Source organism: Brassica napus, chromosome A7 (assembly GCF_020379485.1).
Source record: "Brassica napus cultivar Da-Ae chromosome A7, Da-Ae, whole genome shotgun sequence".
Lineage (NCBI taxonomy): Eukaryota > Viridiplantae > Streptophyta > Magnoliopsida > Brassicales > Brassicaceae > Brassica > Brassica napus.
In genome coordinates this window covers 8936141-8952900 of record NC_063440.1, presented here as the reverse complement: position 1 = coordinate 8952900, position 16760 = coordinate 8936141, and the positions used below count along the sequence as shown (strand labels likewise).

General features: G+C 35.8%; 3 protein-coding genes and 1 pseudogene across 7 annotated transcripts; 3 read left to right on the top strand and 1 right to left on the bottom strand.

Moving 5' to 3' along the window:
• The first annotated feature begins 1538 nt into the window (after window positions 1-1538).
• LOC106355093 lies at window positions 1539-3560 on the top strand (annotated as a pseudogene).
• Window positions 3561-5237: 1677 nt separating this feature from the next.
• On the top strand, window positions 5238-7912 carry LOC106355092. The gene is made up of 10 exons (XM_013795105.3): window positions 5238-5258; window positions 6032-6305; window positions 6385-6499; window positions 6591-6712; window positions 6817-6880; window positions 6974-7085; window positions 7161-7318; window positions 7387-7507; window positions 7607-7807; window positions 7895-7912. Exons 1-10 carry the CDS (start codon window positions 5238-5240, stop codon window positions 7910-7912), a joined length of 1206 nt encoding a protein of 401 aa, XP_013650559.3.
• A 201-nt stretch (window positions 7913-8113) lies between these two features.
• On the top strand, window positions 8114-14543 carry LOC106357871. 5 transcript variants are annotated; one of them, XM_013797585.3, is made up of 16 exons: window positions 8114-8396; window positions 9453-9497; window positions 9650-9710; window positions 10568-10649; window positions 10931-11034; window positions 11192-11318; window positions 11559-11653; window positions 11977-12100; window positions 12203-12283; window positions 12382-12480; window positions 12593-12748; window positions 12838-12892; window positions 12967-13037; window positions 13322-13366; window positions 13579-13758; window positions 13857-14543. In XM_013797585.3, exons 3-16 carry the CDS (start codon window positions 9703-9705, stop codon window positions 14298-14300), a joined length of 1671 nt encoding a protein of 556 aa, XP_013653039.2. In that variant the 5' UTR covers window positions 8114-8396; window positions 9453-9497; window positions 9650-9702; the 3' UTR covers window positions 14301-14543. The 5 variants fall into 5 exon arrangements, with proteins under 5 accessions (XP_013653039.2, XP_013653037.2, XP_048592521.1 ...); XM_048736564.1 differs by lacking the exon at window positions 8114-8396 and adding an exon at window positions 8492-9113; XM_048736566.1 differs by lacking the exon at window positions 8114-8396 and adding an exon at window positions 8492-9117.
• On the bottom strand, window positions 14490-16747 carry LOC106357874 (endo-1,3;1,4-beta-D-glucanase). The gene is made up of 7 exons (XM_013797589.3): window positions 16266-16747; window positions 16102-16123; window positions 15669-15795; window positions 15360-15450; window positions 15151-15240; window positions 14961-15061; window positions 14490-14805 (listed from the first exon to the last, which is right to left on the bottom strand). The coding sequence occupies exons 1-7, from the start codon at window positions 16411-16413 to the stop codon at window positions 14665-14667; spliced, it is 720 nt and encodes a 239-aa protein (XP_013653043.1). The 5' UTR covers window positions 16414-16747; the 3' UTR covers window positions 14490-14664.
• Window positions 16748-16760: the final 13 nt, after the last annotated feature.

Here is a 16760-nt window from a genome sequence, read left to right as displayed (position 1 = left end):
AAAATTAATTTGTGAAAGTTGGTTGATTAGTAGATGCTATTTTCTAGATTACTTTTAAAAAATATATAGTATATAAAATGATAATATATAAACATTGAACAAATAAGAAAAAGACACATTCATAGATCATTTTTCAAGTTAAAAAAAGAAACACATGAAAATATATTTATTTGGACTATTTAAATGTATAATAAATAAAATTGATGAAAAGATATATCTTTAGATTTTTTTTTTACAATGGTTAAAAACCAAGCAATGGTTAACTAAGAGTTATAATGGTTAGCATTAAAAATTGAAATGGTTCATATTAAAGTCTATCATTACCAATAGTTTCAAGGATTAAAAATAAAAGTTGCAATGGTTCATCACTAAAGTCTATTGTTGCCAATAGTTGCAAGATTTATCATAGTTGTAAACTTGTAATGATTTATCACTGAATATTATATATGTATATAAAAATAGATATAAAAACGAATGAAAGACAACTCCTTATTGGTTCTGATGAAAAATAGAGTCACGATCTAGGACCACCGGCCTTCTGTCAGTGGTTCCATTTTCCTCTTTTATTTGGTTTTTTTTTTCATCTTCTTTTCAATTGATAAAGATTTCAAAGTTCTTATCAATACTTCCATCAATAAGATGAGACTGTTTTGTTCTCTTTTAAACACATGCATGGTTCTGGGTGCGATCATAAAGGCGATTTTTGAAGAGTCATGCCCTTTCGCCATTAAATGGCATTGTATTTCTCTGTAGAGTTCTATCCGTGTCTCAGTGACGGTTATGTCAGGCCGGAGTAAACGTCGGACGGTTATGTCAAGCCGGAGTTAACATCGGACGGTTATTGATTCCATAAATACCGATTTGAGTGCTCTATATATATGTATATATTCTGTTATGTTTCTTTCTTCCTATGTGTTGATCGAATTTTTGGAATCTGTTTTTCATTGTTTATTCTGATCATGGATGAGAAAATACAAAAGAAACTGCAGGAAAATTCCCTGAATGAAACATTTACAATATCTAACCCAAATAAACCTAAACATAGTATATGTTTCTATTATTTTATTCATTTGAAACCAACCGTGAAATTGCTTAATCGAATTGGCTAACAACCGAAACTGGTCATAGTTAAGAAATTGAAGTTTTTCAAAATGAATTGAAACTTGTGAATCATTAAGGATCTCAATTGTTGACTGATCAAGTGATCATTAATATTAATACGCAATTGAAAACAATGCCTCGGACTTTTACTATTAATAGAATAATTGATGACTCAAAAGTTTATCATTTTCAGTTGTTTTCCAAACTTCAAAATCAGTGATTAATTAATAGAATGTTTCTCTCAACAAAATACTCTTCAAATTGTTGAATATATTTACTATTAATTGAACCAACAATTGTTTCATTTTGCAAAGAAATTAAATAAAACAATGAAAGAGTATATATAAACATTAAATGAATCTTAAATGTGAGATTTCGATGCTTAAACAAACTATAGTGATATCACTGAAATTTTGTATAAAAATAGAACATGAAACATGTGTTCAATGAAAAGTACATATCACAAAAACAAAATTTGTTAGTATGTTCAATCTAAAACATATACCTCTTAAAATGATATTTATACGAAAAGTCACAACTTTTCATTTTAAATAGTCACAACTTTTAAAATAACTGAAATCGAATTCACAACCCTTAGATTCAAGACCCTTGCAATTAATTGGATCCCACATCAACCATAAGATCTTCAGGTGCACAAAAAAAACAAAAAAAACCACGAGATCTCCCAGATCAAATCCTGGTCCTCCTTCGACCGCAGCACCACCGCCTGGCTCACCGACGGTCTCAGTCTCCTCAGAGACGTCCAAGAAACGCTATCCAACATACTCCACCTCCCTCAGTCGCAAGAGTCTCCGCAACCGCCCCGTGTTCTTCGAGAATCTTCTCCGTTTCGTCGACGCCTACGGCATCTTCCGCACGTCGGTCCTCTCCCTCCGCGAGCACCAGTCCGCCGCTCAAGTCGCTCTCCGGAGAAAAGACGACGTCAAAATCTCCTCCTACGTAAAATCTCGCCGCGCTCTCGCGCGAGACGTCGCGAAGCTGACGTCATCTATATACGAGCCGAAGACGAAATACAACCACTGCCACGTGGACGTTTTGAACGGGTCTTACGGTGAAGCAGAGCTGGCGTCGGTCATCGGTGGCGACATCGAGGTCACTGTTTTGGTATCCGTGGCGCTTTTTAACGGCATTTACTTATCTCTCCGTTCGAGTAAAACAATGGCGTTTGTTGGGTTTCTTAAGAGGTCAGTCAGAGAAGAGAGACAAGAACTGTGAAGGGATCGAGGAGCTGAAGCAAGTCGAGGAGAAGAGTTGGTTGGGTTGAGCAAGAAGAAAAACGAAGAAGATGCATGATGGAACTTGAGAATTCGATCGTTGAAATTAAATGTGGGAGTGAGAAAGTGTTTAGGGGTTTGATTAGTACTCGGATCTCATTGCGTAATGCCCTAACACATTAACATTAACATTGTCATTTTCATAATCTTGTTCCTTTTCTTCAAGATTTCAGTATGTATCTGCGTTTTTGTCCTATTTTTATTTATTTGTATGAGTTAAATACTTGGATAAAATAGAAAACAAAGATATATACATTACATGTTGTTTTCATACAAATATGAGAATTCTTATATCGAGAGTTCTATAACAAAAAATTTTACATTTTAGAGTTATGTTTTATAATAATTCATGTCAAATTATTATATTTACCTCACACCGATGAGCTGTTTTATGAAAATATACATCTGAAAGTTCTCTTTGCATAAATGATAATAAATTACATTTTTAAGGTTTGAATCTAGAATTTCATGGTATATAAATATCAATGAAATTTTAGTTCAACCAAAGGATAAGGAGATTTCAATCTTTGTTGTTCTTATGTTAGAAACAACCCAAAATTTTATCTTCGATTTAATTGGATATAAGAATTAATTTGATGATTATAATTACTATGTATTTGTATAATCCAAATTTTTTTTGGAATAAATGGTTACGCGTTAAGAACCAAGGTCCACTTGCTTTCACAAACCACCATTCGATGGCCATGGCCATGTATAATCGTTTATTTGGCAGGCAACAAAACATTAAACATCAGTATGGGAACAGCGTGCATGAACTGACTCACTTGCCACATATATTTGCCAGAAATACTTGAGAGAAAATAAAATTAAAGGACATAAGAAGACATAACTTGCAAGACTAAGACTAATAATTTCATTGTTTCGTTGTAAATTTTTGGCTATCCAAACACATAAAACTCTTCATATTATTTTCTAAAACTTTGTAATCAAGTAATTGCACATAATTTTTTTTCTTCACCATTTTATTAGATTAGTGAAAATTTTATTTTGAGAAAGGGCTTGTATAAAAACTATTTATAGATTTTCAAAAATTTATTTGAATAGTCACAACTCTTCAATTTGAATAGTCACTTTCTCCAAATTTAAAGGTAGTTATTTTGAAAAGATACTTATAAGAATAGTCACAACTTTTTATTTCTTAAAAGATACTTATATGAATTTTTAGAAAAGACACACAACCTTCTAACATTGATTTTTTTTTTAAAAGACACAACTCTTCTTGACATTTTTTACAAAAGATACAACCTTTCAACATAAGTGGAATTCACAACCTTTCATTTTTTTTTTTAAAGACACAACTCTTCTTGACATTTTTTACAAAATACACAACATTTCAACATAAGTGGAATTCACAACCTTTAGAATTAATTAGGATTGCTATGAATTTTTAGAAAAGACACACAACCTTCTAACATTGATTTTTTTTTTTAAAAGACACAACTCTTCTTGACATTTTTTATAAAAGACACAACCTTTCAACATAAGTGGAATTCACAACCTTTGATTTTTTTTTTAAAAAGACACAACTCTTCTTGACATTTTTTACAAAAGACACAACCTTTCAAGTGGAATTCACAACCTTTGGAATTAATTAGGATTGCTATTATTAGTAGATTATTATTGGTTACCATTTTTGCAAATGAAATTATCAAAATGTTATTGAAATTAATTAACTATTTGTGTGTTTTTCATATCTGAATATCTGAAAATATATTGCAAAATCTTATATCATTCATTTTAGAAAAAAATCTTTATATTACTTAACAAATTTTTGTTGTTCGTTATACTTTTGTGAAGAAGATGTTAGTTGATTAACATAGTTTATAAGTGTGATTCAAATTTCAGATCATAAACATTTACACGAAAACCATGTAAGACTTTCGATTTGATATATGATCTTATACTGATCGATACCAGATCATATAAAATCTACAGCAACTATCAGATATTTCTGAATAATCTGTTGATAGCAAGAATTGTGGTAATTAAAAAAAAAAGAATTGTGGTAATTAAATTTTAAATGATGTGATTCATGTGAAACCTATATTTTGGATAAAATCTTCTACTCTCTTCCCATGCTTTACAATAATTAAGAAATGATTATTTAATTTAAGTAAATCTGTAAAAAAAAAAGAATCCGACTATATAAAAGGGGCTAATTTGAGAGCTTTTAAAGGGTACCACATGGGCAAAATAATTCTCACCTATCAAACTGCTATGTCACACTAGCGGACTGGGCTTCGAATTAAAATTGCAATAAAAGGTTTGGGCTTCGTTGTTTACAAAATTGGCTACGATTTGCTGGTGGACCAGGTAAAGAAAAATCTCGCAGCCCAGCTTATTAACCCTAATCGCCGTCTCCGTAAAACTAAAGCTAAAGCTCGCTCATCCTCTCAGTAACCCTAATCGCCGTCTCCCCCATTTTTCTTCCCCCATGGCGATTCTCTTCGTCTCCCCAAACTCTTCCCGCATAACGCCTCCGATGAAAGGGCTGGAACTTCAATGTTCTCCCTTAAAGCCTCCACTCAAGATCCCTACGGACCTTCCACATCCCCCTCCAACTTCTATCTAGATCCCTATTTATACCCTTATCTCTCTTACCTCAGATCATACCCTTATCTCTCTTACCTCAGATCGTTAGCTCTATACTTTAATCATGGCGAAAGAGACTGCAATCCGCACCGGCGAAGCTTCTCCTCCTCTCCTCTTCTGACATGTTTCACCAGGACCATGAGATTCCACCATGCAGTTTAGCTTCTTCATTTCTGGGATGCTCGCAAGAATGTCAAAGGAGGACCAATCATCCTTTTTGGGATCGAGATGCTTATGATCGATACGGAGGTATGTCTTCATGTCTCATTAGATTAGCGTATATATATGGGTAATTTATTGGAAAAACACTTGATTTATTTATTTGAAATTATATTAGCGTAACCCAGATTTGTTTTCATGTCTCATTGTTGTTCATGTACCTATTATATAGCGTGATAGAAATTAGAACTGAAAAGTTTTTTTCTGTAGTCTTAAACGCTTTTAATCATCATGTCTCATTAGATTAGCGTATATATTGGGATGATTTATTGGAAAAAAACTTGATTTATTTATTTGAAATTATATTAGCGTAACCTAGATTTGTTTTCATGTTTCATTGTTGTTCATGTACCTATTATATAGCGTGATAGAGATTAGAACTGGAAAGTTTGTTTCTGTAGCCTTAAACGCTTTTAATCTTTATGTCTCATTAGATTAGCGTATATATTGGGGTGATTTATTGGAAAAAAACTTGATTTATTTATTTGAAATTATATTAGCGTAATCCAGATTTGTTTTCCTGTCTCATTAACACTTTATAGTGTTGTGATATAGAGTTTTCCTCTCTCATTAATCACTTAATAGTGTTGTGGTATAGATTAGATTAGTATAGAACATGGCTTTGAGTAATACTGAAACTTGAAATTTTGTGTTTGTTGCCTTATATCTTTCTAACTGAAAATTTTGTTTTTGTTGCCTTATATCTTTCTAATTGAGCGGTTATAATAAAAAAAATATTTCTCAAATAACACACTCTACTTTGAGCTATTCAACTGACTCAGTATTGTTTTTCTGTTCTGTAGGAAACTTTGGCTCAGGGGTTCATCGATCAGAACCGTCGCAACCAGTATGAGAAAGAGCTCCAGCGTGGGAGAGTCTACACACTGACAAACTTATATGCGTCCAACAGCAAGGTGATGTACCATGTTGCTGATCAGAGGCTGGTAATTTGCATCTCCCATGCCTTTGCCTTATCGAAGGTTGAAGAAGACATTGAAGGCATTTTGACAGAGCGCTTTAGGATCCATTCCTTTTCAGATTTTGAAGCCAACTGCGATCTCAGAGGGGATCTTCACGGTAAGGTTTAAATATTTTCTTATCATGTTTAACCATTCCAAGTGGTTAAATTTGTATTGCGTGTAACTGTTTGTTGTAGATGTTGTTGGCCACCTTAAGCTGGTTGATGGCCAGGCTCTCCATCAGCGTCCGGTTTTGTGCACCAGTGATGACTCAGCTTCTCGGAAAGTGATGGTCCATTTGCAGCTTAAAGAGTAAGCTGTTGTAGTTCGACCAATACATAAATATCATTTTCTAATTTATGATTCTTACTTAAATTAAACATCTTCTCTTTGTTAACTACAGCGGTCCAGTGATTAACGTCTACCTATGGGACAAAGCCGCAGAAAGTTTTCGCCTGAAGTTTGACACAAGTGCAGCCACTCCAACTGTTCTATTGGTTACAACGGTCAATCCTAAGAGCCTCGGTGATAATCTCTCAAACTCAATATAAGAATTCCTGATCACTCACACTTAGTTAGATAAACCTACCACTAACTGTTTCTATATTGACAGGGAAATTGTGCCTAAGTTCAATGTCCTTCAAAAGTGTTTTTGGATGAAGAGGTTGACCCCACCAAGGAATACTTGGCCTGGTTAGTATTTTATTTTTTTAGAAACAATCTATAGATTAGTCTATTATGTGTTTAACACCTTTGATGGTCGCCTGATTTAAAATTCTTTGCAAGGTTGACCACGAACCCTTCTGTAACTTCTTTGGTGAACTCTGTTGAGGTGGTCAAAGCTGAGACTCTCACAATAAGTGAGATTGCCGCCTTCCTCAAGCGTCAGCCTGCTCAGGTAATCCCATTCCGTTATTAGAATCAAACACTTTTCTCAATGTAGTTGCTGACAACCCTTAAGATGTGATTTCAGGTTGCCTACTTTGACTGCATTGCCACAATTGATGATGTCAAGCTTAGCACTGAGTGGTATTACATTGCTTGCAAAGATTACCAGACCAAGTTAAACCGTGGGCCAACAACATTGCTTTGTCCAAAATGCAGGAATGAAAATGCTACTGCAGTAGCCAAGTAAGTTTCTCTTCTCAGATATGTTTTCAATCGACAATGTATATACTAATCACTTGGTTTTTAACCAGCTATCGGGTGGAGCTGTCTGTCTATGATAATGAGGAGCAGTGCACGTTCATCATTCTCGGAGATGCTGAGAAAGGTCTCACAGGCAGGAAAGCAACAGAATTGATCGACACTTATGTTCAGGTAATTGTTGTTCTGTTGATAAATGATAATTTCCATAATCTTGACACTTATTTTAATCATAGAGTCTACCAAGTTGATAAATGTATTCTGTTATATTAGGAAAATGGTGGAGATGCGGCTGAGCTTAAAGTTTCACTGCCACGGTGTTTTATTGATACAATAGGCCATACAAAGAAATTCAAAATCAAGGTGGCTCACTACAACTTCACTTCCATTCGACTGTTTTTGACCACTACCAAGATAGTCTCACCAGCAGATTTACCACCAAAGAATCCTCCACTCAACACGCCACCTGCTCTAGTAATAACAATGTCTCTTCATATATATAGCATGGAATAAAAAATAAATAGTTTTTTTTTCTAAAGTAATGTATTCGCTTTTTTATAGGGTGTTGTTATTGAATGAGAGGATTTGAAAGAATGAAATAAGTTGATAACCGATTGAATTTCAAAATTTGAAATAGATTTATGTTGATACTCATGTTGTGACGATAAAAAAATAAGAGTGTTAGAGCCAAATAAGTCATAAATTTCGTAAGGGGCAAAAATATTGGTTACTTACAAGTTTTAAATACTTTATTAATTAATATATTAAATATGAAATGGAAAAACAAAAACAAACAAACAGTCTCCAGCCTCAACAACAATAATCCGTTCTAGAAAAGCTTCTCTCTTTCCCTTTCGATCTCTCTCTCTCTTTCTCTCTGAAACAACTTCTTCGACTTTGGGTTTTTTACAGGCCAAATTGCACTTTCTTAATTAATCGAATCATTTCGGTTCGAGTTGACGAATCGAGAGAAGATAAAGATATATTATGAGAAGAGAGTGTTAATTTTATTTTTGATTCTGGAAATGGAGCAGCTTGTCAACTTCATCATTCGACCTCCAAGGTTTGTCAACCTTCCTCCCTTCCTTCCTCTTTGATTTGTCTTTAAAGCTTTCATCTTTCGATTTCCTGATTTCGGAATTGTCATCGTAAGTAGGCCCTGTTCGTTTCGTGAACTGGACGCGGCATCCAGACGCAGACGCGGACCGATGTTCGTTTGGTGCGAAATAGGCGGTTAAGTTGGACGCAGCATCCAAATATATTTTCACAACTCATCCGGATTTTTCGGGAATTCTGGATGAGATTTTTAAACGCTTCCAGAAACAGTAAACTCATCCAAAAGTAATAAAAATCGATAATACCCTTAATTTATCTTAAAAATTACAAATTTTGCCTTTGATTTCTAAACCTAAAAAATAAAATTGTTTTGTTGCCGTCGAAATCAAATCTGATTCTCTGCAACCTCTCTTCAACCATGAATCCCCTCTATCAAAGCACTCTGCGAGGAAACAGCACCCTCCAAGCTAATCACTCTGTTCACAACCTCATCAACTCTCTCAGCCATCTCCCTAGCATTGAGCGAAGAGTTATTCACACCAGACTCTTCGTCATCAACAATCTCTTCCCCTAGAAACCGACTCACCATCGACCTAAGCCTCTCTCTAGACTCCTCAATCTTCGCACGCTCCTCTCCAGCTTCTCCGCAAGACTTCTCCTGCCTCTCCCGCAGCTCCGCCAGCTTCTCCTTACACGCAAGACTTCTCCTGCCTCTTGTGTGTTGGTTTGTAGAGCTCTGTTCTCTTTTCTGTGACTGTGTCTTTGTTAGTTTGCGCTTAAGAGTCTTTTAGTATGGTCTTCTTGTTTCATTGTGTTCTGAGGGAAGAAAATGATTACTTTCCCACCTTCATTTATCCGTAGCTCTTAATACAAGGAAGCTCTTGTTTTATTAGAGCTGAAGTTTGATATCTTATGTGCATTGCTTTTTCCTTTTAGAAAAGAGTTTGCATAGAATGTACTTCACTTGTTTTATATGCTCAAGCTTCACTTGTTTTATATGATCATATTAGACATTTTATTTACTTGTTATCTTAACTCGTTTTTGTTTTTATTTTTGTCTCAGTGACTATCTGTTCAAGCTTCAATGGCATCTGTCCCTGGAAAGGATGTAAGTCATTCTCAACATTCTCGTTTGCTCTCTCTCTTTTTACCTAAGCTTTACTAACTGTTTAGTGGCTGTAACTGTTACAGAAAATAGCTGATGTGATAAGCTGTGTTACTTTATTACATCTGATATTTGATTTTCTTCTGGCATTTCAGCTGGAGTCCTAGATGCAGTGTTGCTGTCAGTGTAGGCTACTAATCTTTTGAGGATGCACAGGTTCGAATTGTTGCAGTTCAAGCTCTTACAACAATAGTTCAAATTTGCATTTTTCTTTAAAACACAGACACCGCAAGGTTTGATGTTTTGAGTAGAGAAGTTAAAATACTTTAAGTCATTTGAGTTTGATGTTATCATTGTTGTAAAACATGAAAATAGAGTTTAATGTTTATTATTGTTACTTTATAATGTTATAAAACATGAAAATAGAATTTGATATTTATTTTTATTATGTATATTTCATTTGCAGTTAAACATAATTTTTTACAAATTAGTTTCACTTTTAGATATAGTTATATACATGTTTAGACCAAAAGAGAAGAAAAAGAGTTTTTGGTCATTTGACAAAAAAACTCATCCAGATACAAAATACAGAATACAAAACGAACATAACTGCATCCAGATACAATTTCCAGACGCATGATCCAGAATATCCAGAATCACGAACGAACGACATCTGATTGCTGCATCCAATTACTGCGCTCGGATGCCGCGTCTGGAATTCTCATCCAATTCACAAAACGAACAGGGCCGTATTAGATTCAATCGTGTAGGCATTGAATTTTAGATTTGTCATTTTCCGCTTCCTTCGAAACCCCTTTTGCAGTTTGTCTTCTTCCTACTTAGCATTCATATCAACTTGTACTTTTGCTTGACCTTCTTCTGAGTCAGAAGAATCAATTTTTTTTTTACTGGGCACCCACGTGCTCTCTTCTGAAATTTTACCACTCAGATTCTACTGTTTATATTTGATATTACTGTCTAAGACTTGTGAGACGTTACTATGTTATAAAACATCCGCCAGATTATTGTTTCATTTTGTTTATTTGACTTGTTATGTGAAATTGTGAATGCAGAGCTGAGTATGACCCGGAACATGATCTCTTGGAAAAGGACTTCATGATGAAAGGCAGGTGGTATCAAAGAAAAGATTTAGAGGTAACAAAATCTTTCTTTTTTCGTTTCTCATCTTATGTAAAACAAAATTTGGATGTCTCTAGTCATATATGGGATTTGCAACCCAACACGTGTGTGGTTTGTTTTTTTTTTTTTTTTTTGTTAAAAAACGTGTGTTGTTTGTTCTTAGTCAAAAGTCTATTTATTGAAAGATAAGTTGTGTGTATGTAGTTTTTGAACCTTATTAAAGGGAAACTGATCAGAATTGTTTGTCAACTCCTCATTAGTAAGTGAATAGTGTTATTCGGATGCGTTTTTGGCAGATTAAAAACAGTAGGGGAGATGTTCTCCAGTGTAGTCATTACATGCCTGTTGAACGCCCTGAAGGAAAACCTTTGCCCTGCGTAATATATTGCCATGGTAACAGGTACGTACATGAACGTTTTTGACAAAGATCTTTTGTGCTATTAACTATCATATTTGTTAACGTTGTACAGTATTTCCTTTTACCCTTTTGTTTCCTGTTGAGGACCATCGTGATTTTTTAGCATTACTTAATGGTTCCCTGCAACTTTGTCATTCAGTGGATGTAGAGCGGATGGTAGTGAAGCCGCAATTATGTTGCTGCCTTCAAACATCACAGTTTTCACTCTTGACTTTTCGGGATCTGGTCTCTCTGGCGGGGAACATGTCACCTTAGGCTGGAACGAAGTATGTGCTCCTTTCATCATTCTTGTTTATCTCTTCTAGTTCTTCAAAATACATTTAGCATTTTCCTTATCCGCTACAGAGGCATCCTATCTTTATCTGTATGAACACATATTCCATTTGATTTTGGTCCTTCACCAGTTTCTCTGTGTCTTTTTCTTCACCTAGAAAATTACTGTTTATTCTGAGAGATTGGTGATCGTTCTTCTGAACAATTGGTAAACCTGTTGTGAGTGTTTGCAGAAGGATGATCTGAAGGCTGTTGTTGAGTTTTTGCGTCAGGATGGAAATATATCCCTGATAGGGTTATGGGGGCGTTCAATGGGTGCTGTCACGAGGTTCCTTCCAGTCTCTGATTTGTCAATTTAATAAGAGCATATTCATTTTTCCTTGTTGCATAAAGTTTAAGTAATGGTTTGGAACAGTATCAATGAAAGTAAATCGTACGGGCGATTTATTATGCTGTGAAACTTTCAGTAGCTTTAGAGAGGTGAATAGATACTGTGGTACTTTCCAGTTATTAGCCATACCTAACACATGTCTCACTTGAACCACCATAAGAGCTAAGATGAAGTTGTGAAATAAGCAATTTATTATTGCCATCACTTGTCTTGCGTGCTAAACTGTGATGTCATTGTCTTGATCATCTTTTCTGTTACAGCTTGATGTATGGAGCTGAGGATCCTTCCATTGCAGGAATGATTTTAGATAGCCCCTTCTCCGATTTGGTTGATCTGATGATGGAACTTGTTGATACATATAAGTTCCGTTTACCAAAGTTTACCGTAAGTAATTGTTAGAATCTTTCTGGTGCTATTGTTCTCTCTACTACAAAGTTTTCCACATTGTTTTTTTCTATGGTTTAATCTCTTTCATTGTATGTTCAGGTGAAATTTGCAATACAGTTTATGCGGAGAGCTATTCAGAAAAAAGCAAAGTTCGATATAACGGATCTGAATACCATTAAGGTTGTGTTCTCTACTTAATTGTCTATCTTTTTTGTCATGATCATCCTTCTAGTTGGGAGAGTTTTTGATTGGTAAAATATTTATCTTTCATGCTGCAGGTAGCAAAGTCTAGTTTTGTTCCAGTTTTATTTGGACATGCCTTAGATGATGACTTTATTCGCCCTCATCATTCAGATCTTATATATGAAGCCTACGTAGTAAGTTTCCAATTCTTGCTAGCCTTCCTTCATCTTGCCCATTGTTCATCTTTATATGTTCTCTTCTGCTAGCCTCTATATGCTTTAACATCTTGCTTATGACTATGGGCAGGGTGACAAAAATATCATCAAGTTTGAGGGAGATCACAACTCTCCTCGGCCTCAGTTCTATTTTGATTCGATAAATATCTTTTTCCATAACGTCCTTCGTCCTCCAGAGGTTACGGGGCCGACATTTTATGACCCGTTAGATGAGTACTTAGCAAAGGTAATGTCATCTGGCACTTATGACTGTATACTTTTCTCTCTTGTTTCTGCTTCAAAAAACGTCAATAGTGTTGTTTATTTTATGTTCAGGGCAGTTGGGGCACTATGCATGACACAACTATTCCACAATCATCAGTGCAGAAGAGTGAGTCATACTGGTCTTCCTCATTAAGTTTCTGATATTTGAGCTCAAAGGTGACATCTTTTGTCACTATTCAGGTTTAGCCGGGAGTAGCATCTCTGAGGCAATCAATGAAGTCCGCGTGAAAAGACCCATGAGTCGTACAGATGTCAGTAATTCGTGGCTAATCTTGGTCTTTTTAATTGATAATGTCTAATACAGTTCACTTATGCATAGGTTTGATGTTCTGTTTTCCATAATTCTGATGATAAGCAATCAATTGCTCACCTAACGTTCCGAAATTCCAGTTTTCATATTCCTTCATTGCATTCTGATTATAGAACCTTACAGAAAGAGCTTAAAGCTTATGAATATAGTAAAAGAGAAGGCTGTGGGTTGTAGTTTCAAGCTTTCTTCATCGTAGTATTGATGGGTGTCTATTACTTCGTTCAGGTTCCTTCGAATGTCACATCCAACGGTTCTCCATCAGAAACTAAGGTATAAGATCAGTTTCATTATTTTCTTTCTTGTGTTTATAGTTACTAGTCACCATGTTTAAGCATATGGTCGTTTGATCATATAATGGTAATTAGATGAACAACAGTAGAGAGAGATGTGTTAGGGTGACTCTCTTATATTCTTGTACATAAAAAAATGAAAAGAAATCAAGGAAATGAAGATCGCCATGTGGCATAATGATTTCGTTTCAGGAAAAAGAGAATCATGATGGCCGTGAAGACAGTTCATCATCTCCTGATATGATAAGCTTTGATTTGTCAAATGGTGATCATGATCAGTACCCTCCTCAGCTTGCGATGGCTTTAGATGATGACCAATATCTGGAGTATCACTTGGAGGACATCCCATCTAATGCAGAGGAAGAAGAAAGGGTGAGATTAAAAAAAAAGTGGATATTCTACATTAACTAAACCTTGTAGTATTGTCTCATGTTCTATCGGCATTCTCATAGTCTTATTACTTGGTTCAGATGCTTATGAAAGCAGTGATGGAGTCATTAAAGGACTTGGAAGTGCAAAGTCTTGAGAAAAAAGAATCTCCCGAGAAGAGAGTTCTTGGCAGCAATTCTTTTCAAACTGCACAAGAACCCCTTCTTTCTAGGAAAGAATCAACTTCAACTCAAGCAAACCAGTCAGAGACTACTGATACTGCTTCCAGTCCAGCAACAGTTGGCGGGGATGTAGCACCATCATCTTCCGAGTCCAAAGCTCCAAATGGGACCTCGGATTCTCTAACATCACCCGTAGATGCTTCTGTGCCTGGCTGCACGAGCCAGGAGGAAAGAGAGAACGGTGACATGTCGGCAGATACAAAGGCCACAGTGACAGTTGAACGTACTAGTAGCGCATCAGGCAAAGTCTTTGACGGGTTAATACGTAAGTGGGATCTCAACTTCTTCAAAAACAACAAATGATTCCAGTTATTGATAAATTTGATTTTGGGAATTTGGTGAAGTCCGTGCATATATGTCCAAAACTAGTTTGTTTTTGTTGTTTTCAGTGATTTGTCATGATAGGTTTAACATTGTTTGGCTTTGGTTATGATTTTATTCAAATTGTTTGGGTTCTTGGCTCTGTATTTGGTGTTCTTTATCCTCTTACTCTTGTTACAAACATTTGATGATTCAATTATTCCTTTGCAAAGTACTTGTTTCTAAATAATACACTCAAGGAAGATTGATTGATGATAGTACATTATTTATTTAAAAACACTTTTCTTACAGCTTCTCGAGTACTTTATTCTGTGTAAACCAAAGCCTTAGACCGTGCCAAAGTTCCTCACTTGACATGGTTGGTGAGCCAAACGAGCATGTCCTTGTGAGCTTCCTCTGCGGCTTCAACTTCAGATGGATCATTGGGGTCGTACCTAACAGTCCAACCATGTTTGACTCTTGGGAATATCTTCACAAAACTTTTCACCTGCAACATCATAATTCGCTTGATGGTTAAAATCAGATTGCAGGAGATTCAAATATGAAATCTATCAACTTGAAGAAAGATATACAGAAGCTAAAGAGAGATTTTCTTCCTAAAACAGATCATCAATAAAGATATGGATAAGCGGGGCACAGTACCTCAGGTTTTGTAGCTAAAACATTTTGGAATTGCTTGACGAGTTCTGGAGGAGTCACTTGATCGTATTCAGCTCCTAACACAGAAATTGGAACCTTCACCCCTGGTTCAATCACGGTCATCACATTAGCATTAGCATTAGCAGCAAAAGAGAAGGGAAACAAGTAAAATCATAATCAGATATCGAATTACCATTGATATCATCCACCGTAACACGAGAAGGATGTAACAAAACAACAGCTTTAACAAGCTCTTGCTTTGCCAGTTCCACTGCAACTTTTGCTGTGATCAAACACCCAAGAAGAAAGACAAAAAGAGTTATGTTACAGAATATGGATAACATTTTGTTACAAATACAGATAAGATTTTGTTAAGATGGGAAGAAGCAAAACCAAACTCACCACCCCAGCAGAACCCTACTGCTCCAACTGTAGTTAAGCCTTTGTTCTTCAAGGCCTCAACTACTGGCTTTGAGTCCTCAAAACCCTTGTCCTACAAATTCAATCCATGGACTCATTTCAAATGAGGATAAAAGCAGAACAAGGATAAAGCAGTGACTAGAATCTAGCTTTGCAATAATCAATGAAAAACAATCAAACAGTAATCCATTTCAAATGATCCTGAGAAGGTATGGAAAAGTAGACCACTACAAACCTCAGAGAGAAAAAAAACACACAAAACTGACTTGGATAACGGAAGAGTTAACTAACTTGTGGGTGATCTTTTATCCAGATAGGGAGTGGTCGATCCTCATTCGCGGGATTATAGGGATCTCCATGGAAGAAGTCGGGAACCACCGCATAGAATCCAGCTTCTGCAACTTTGTCAGCAAGTTTCCTGTCTCACAGAAAAAAAAGCAAAAACCCAATCCAAGTTACAACAGGAAACTTATTTCGAGTCATAGAGAAACCCAAAAAAGACATAAGTCAAAACGCTCTTATATCATTTACGATCTAGAAGCTAACACAAGGAGACAAAAATTAACTGCCCAGTGACACTAGATTCTTTGGGTTCTATTACCAACCAAAATGTGATACAAACCTACCAATCAACAAAAGGGATACATACACTTGATAAGCAATCAAGAAAACATATCCACTTTGGGGTTCTAGTAAGCATCTACATCTACAGTAAGTACACTACCTCAGTTGTGGAGTTTCATATCCTGCGGAGGACCAAACAAAACAAAAAGGGTAAGTTCTCTTAGATTCTCAAAAATCAAACCAAGTTCAGAAAGATTGATTCTTTAGAGGAGAAGAACACTTTACTCAATAAATAGTCAGAAAAGTAGTGAAAAAAAGGCTCACCGAAAACATGAGAGACAAGAACAACGGCGAGCTTTGAGTGAGTGGAACCAGAGATGTAACTGTCGAGGCCGCCTAGCTTCTCTACATGACCCGACCCGCTATTTGGATCCAGCTTAGGCGGGTTCTCCGTACACTGATGACCCGACATTTCTTTCCTTTCTTCGCCGAGACAAGAACAAAGGCTCCCTCCGCTTTAAGCAAGGGACGGTACACATTAACAACCCACACGTGCGTATATAAATCTTCCACCTAACAATGCACACGTGCGTTAACTAAAAAAGGTTAAAAAATAGTTAAAAGTGATTTTTGTATTTATTTACTTTTACTTTCCTTCTTGCTGTGGTTAAAATATTTTGCGTTGAGAAGCACGACGGAAGAAGATCACGAGTTGATCGCTTTCCGCCATCCAAAGAGACAAAAAAAAAACACAAGACAGGTTTGTTTTTTGGCTTTTTTTTGTCTTGTCGGTTTGCTTATCAAGGGTTTTTGTCTTAG

Coding starts and splice junctions, on each gene's coding strand:
- LOC106355092 (XM_013795105.3), top strand. CDS start 5,238: ATGCTTATGATCGATACGGAG. Junction 5,259..6,031: donor TGCTTATGATCGATACGGAG/GTATGTCTTCAT, acceptor TCTGTTCTGTAG/GAAACTTTGGCTCAGGGGTT. Junction 7,319..7,386: donor AATGCTACTGCAGTAGCCAA/GTAAGTTTCTCT, acceptor GTTTTTAACCAG/CTATCGGGTGGAGCTGTCTG.
- LOC106357874 (XM_013797589.3), bottom strand. CDS start 16,413: ATGTCGGGTCATCAGTGTACGGAGAACCCGCCTAAGCTGGATCCAAAT. Junction 16,124..16,265: donor TCTTGTCTCTCATGTTTTCG/GTGAGCCTTTTT, acceptor GGTCCTCCGCAG/GATATGAAACTCCACAACTG. Junction 14,806..14,960: donor TTTTAGCTACAAAACCTGAG/GTACTGTGCCCC, acceptor ATGATGTTGCAG/GTGAAAAGTTTTGTGAAGAT.
- LOC106357871 (XM_013797583.3), top strand. CDS start 8,359: ATGGAGCAGCTTGTCAACTTCATCATTCGACCTCCAAG. Junction 10,650..10,930: donor ATCAAAGAAAAGATTTAGAG/GTAACAAAATCT, acceptor CGTTTTTGGCAG/ATTAAAAACAGTAGGGGAGA. Junction 12,101..12,202: donor TCCGTTTACCAAAGTTTACC/GTAAGTAATTGT, acceptor TTGTATGTTCAG/GTGAAATTTGCAATACAGTT.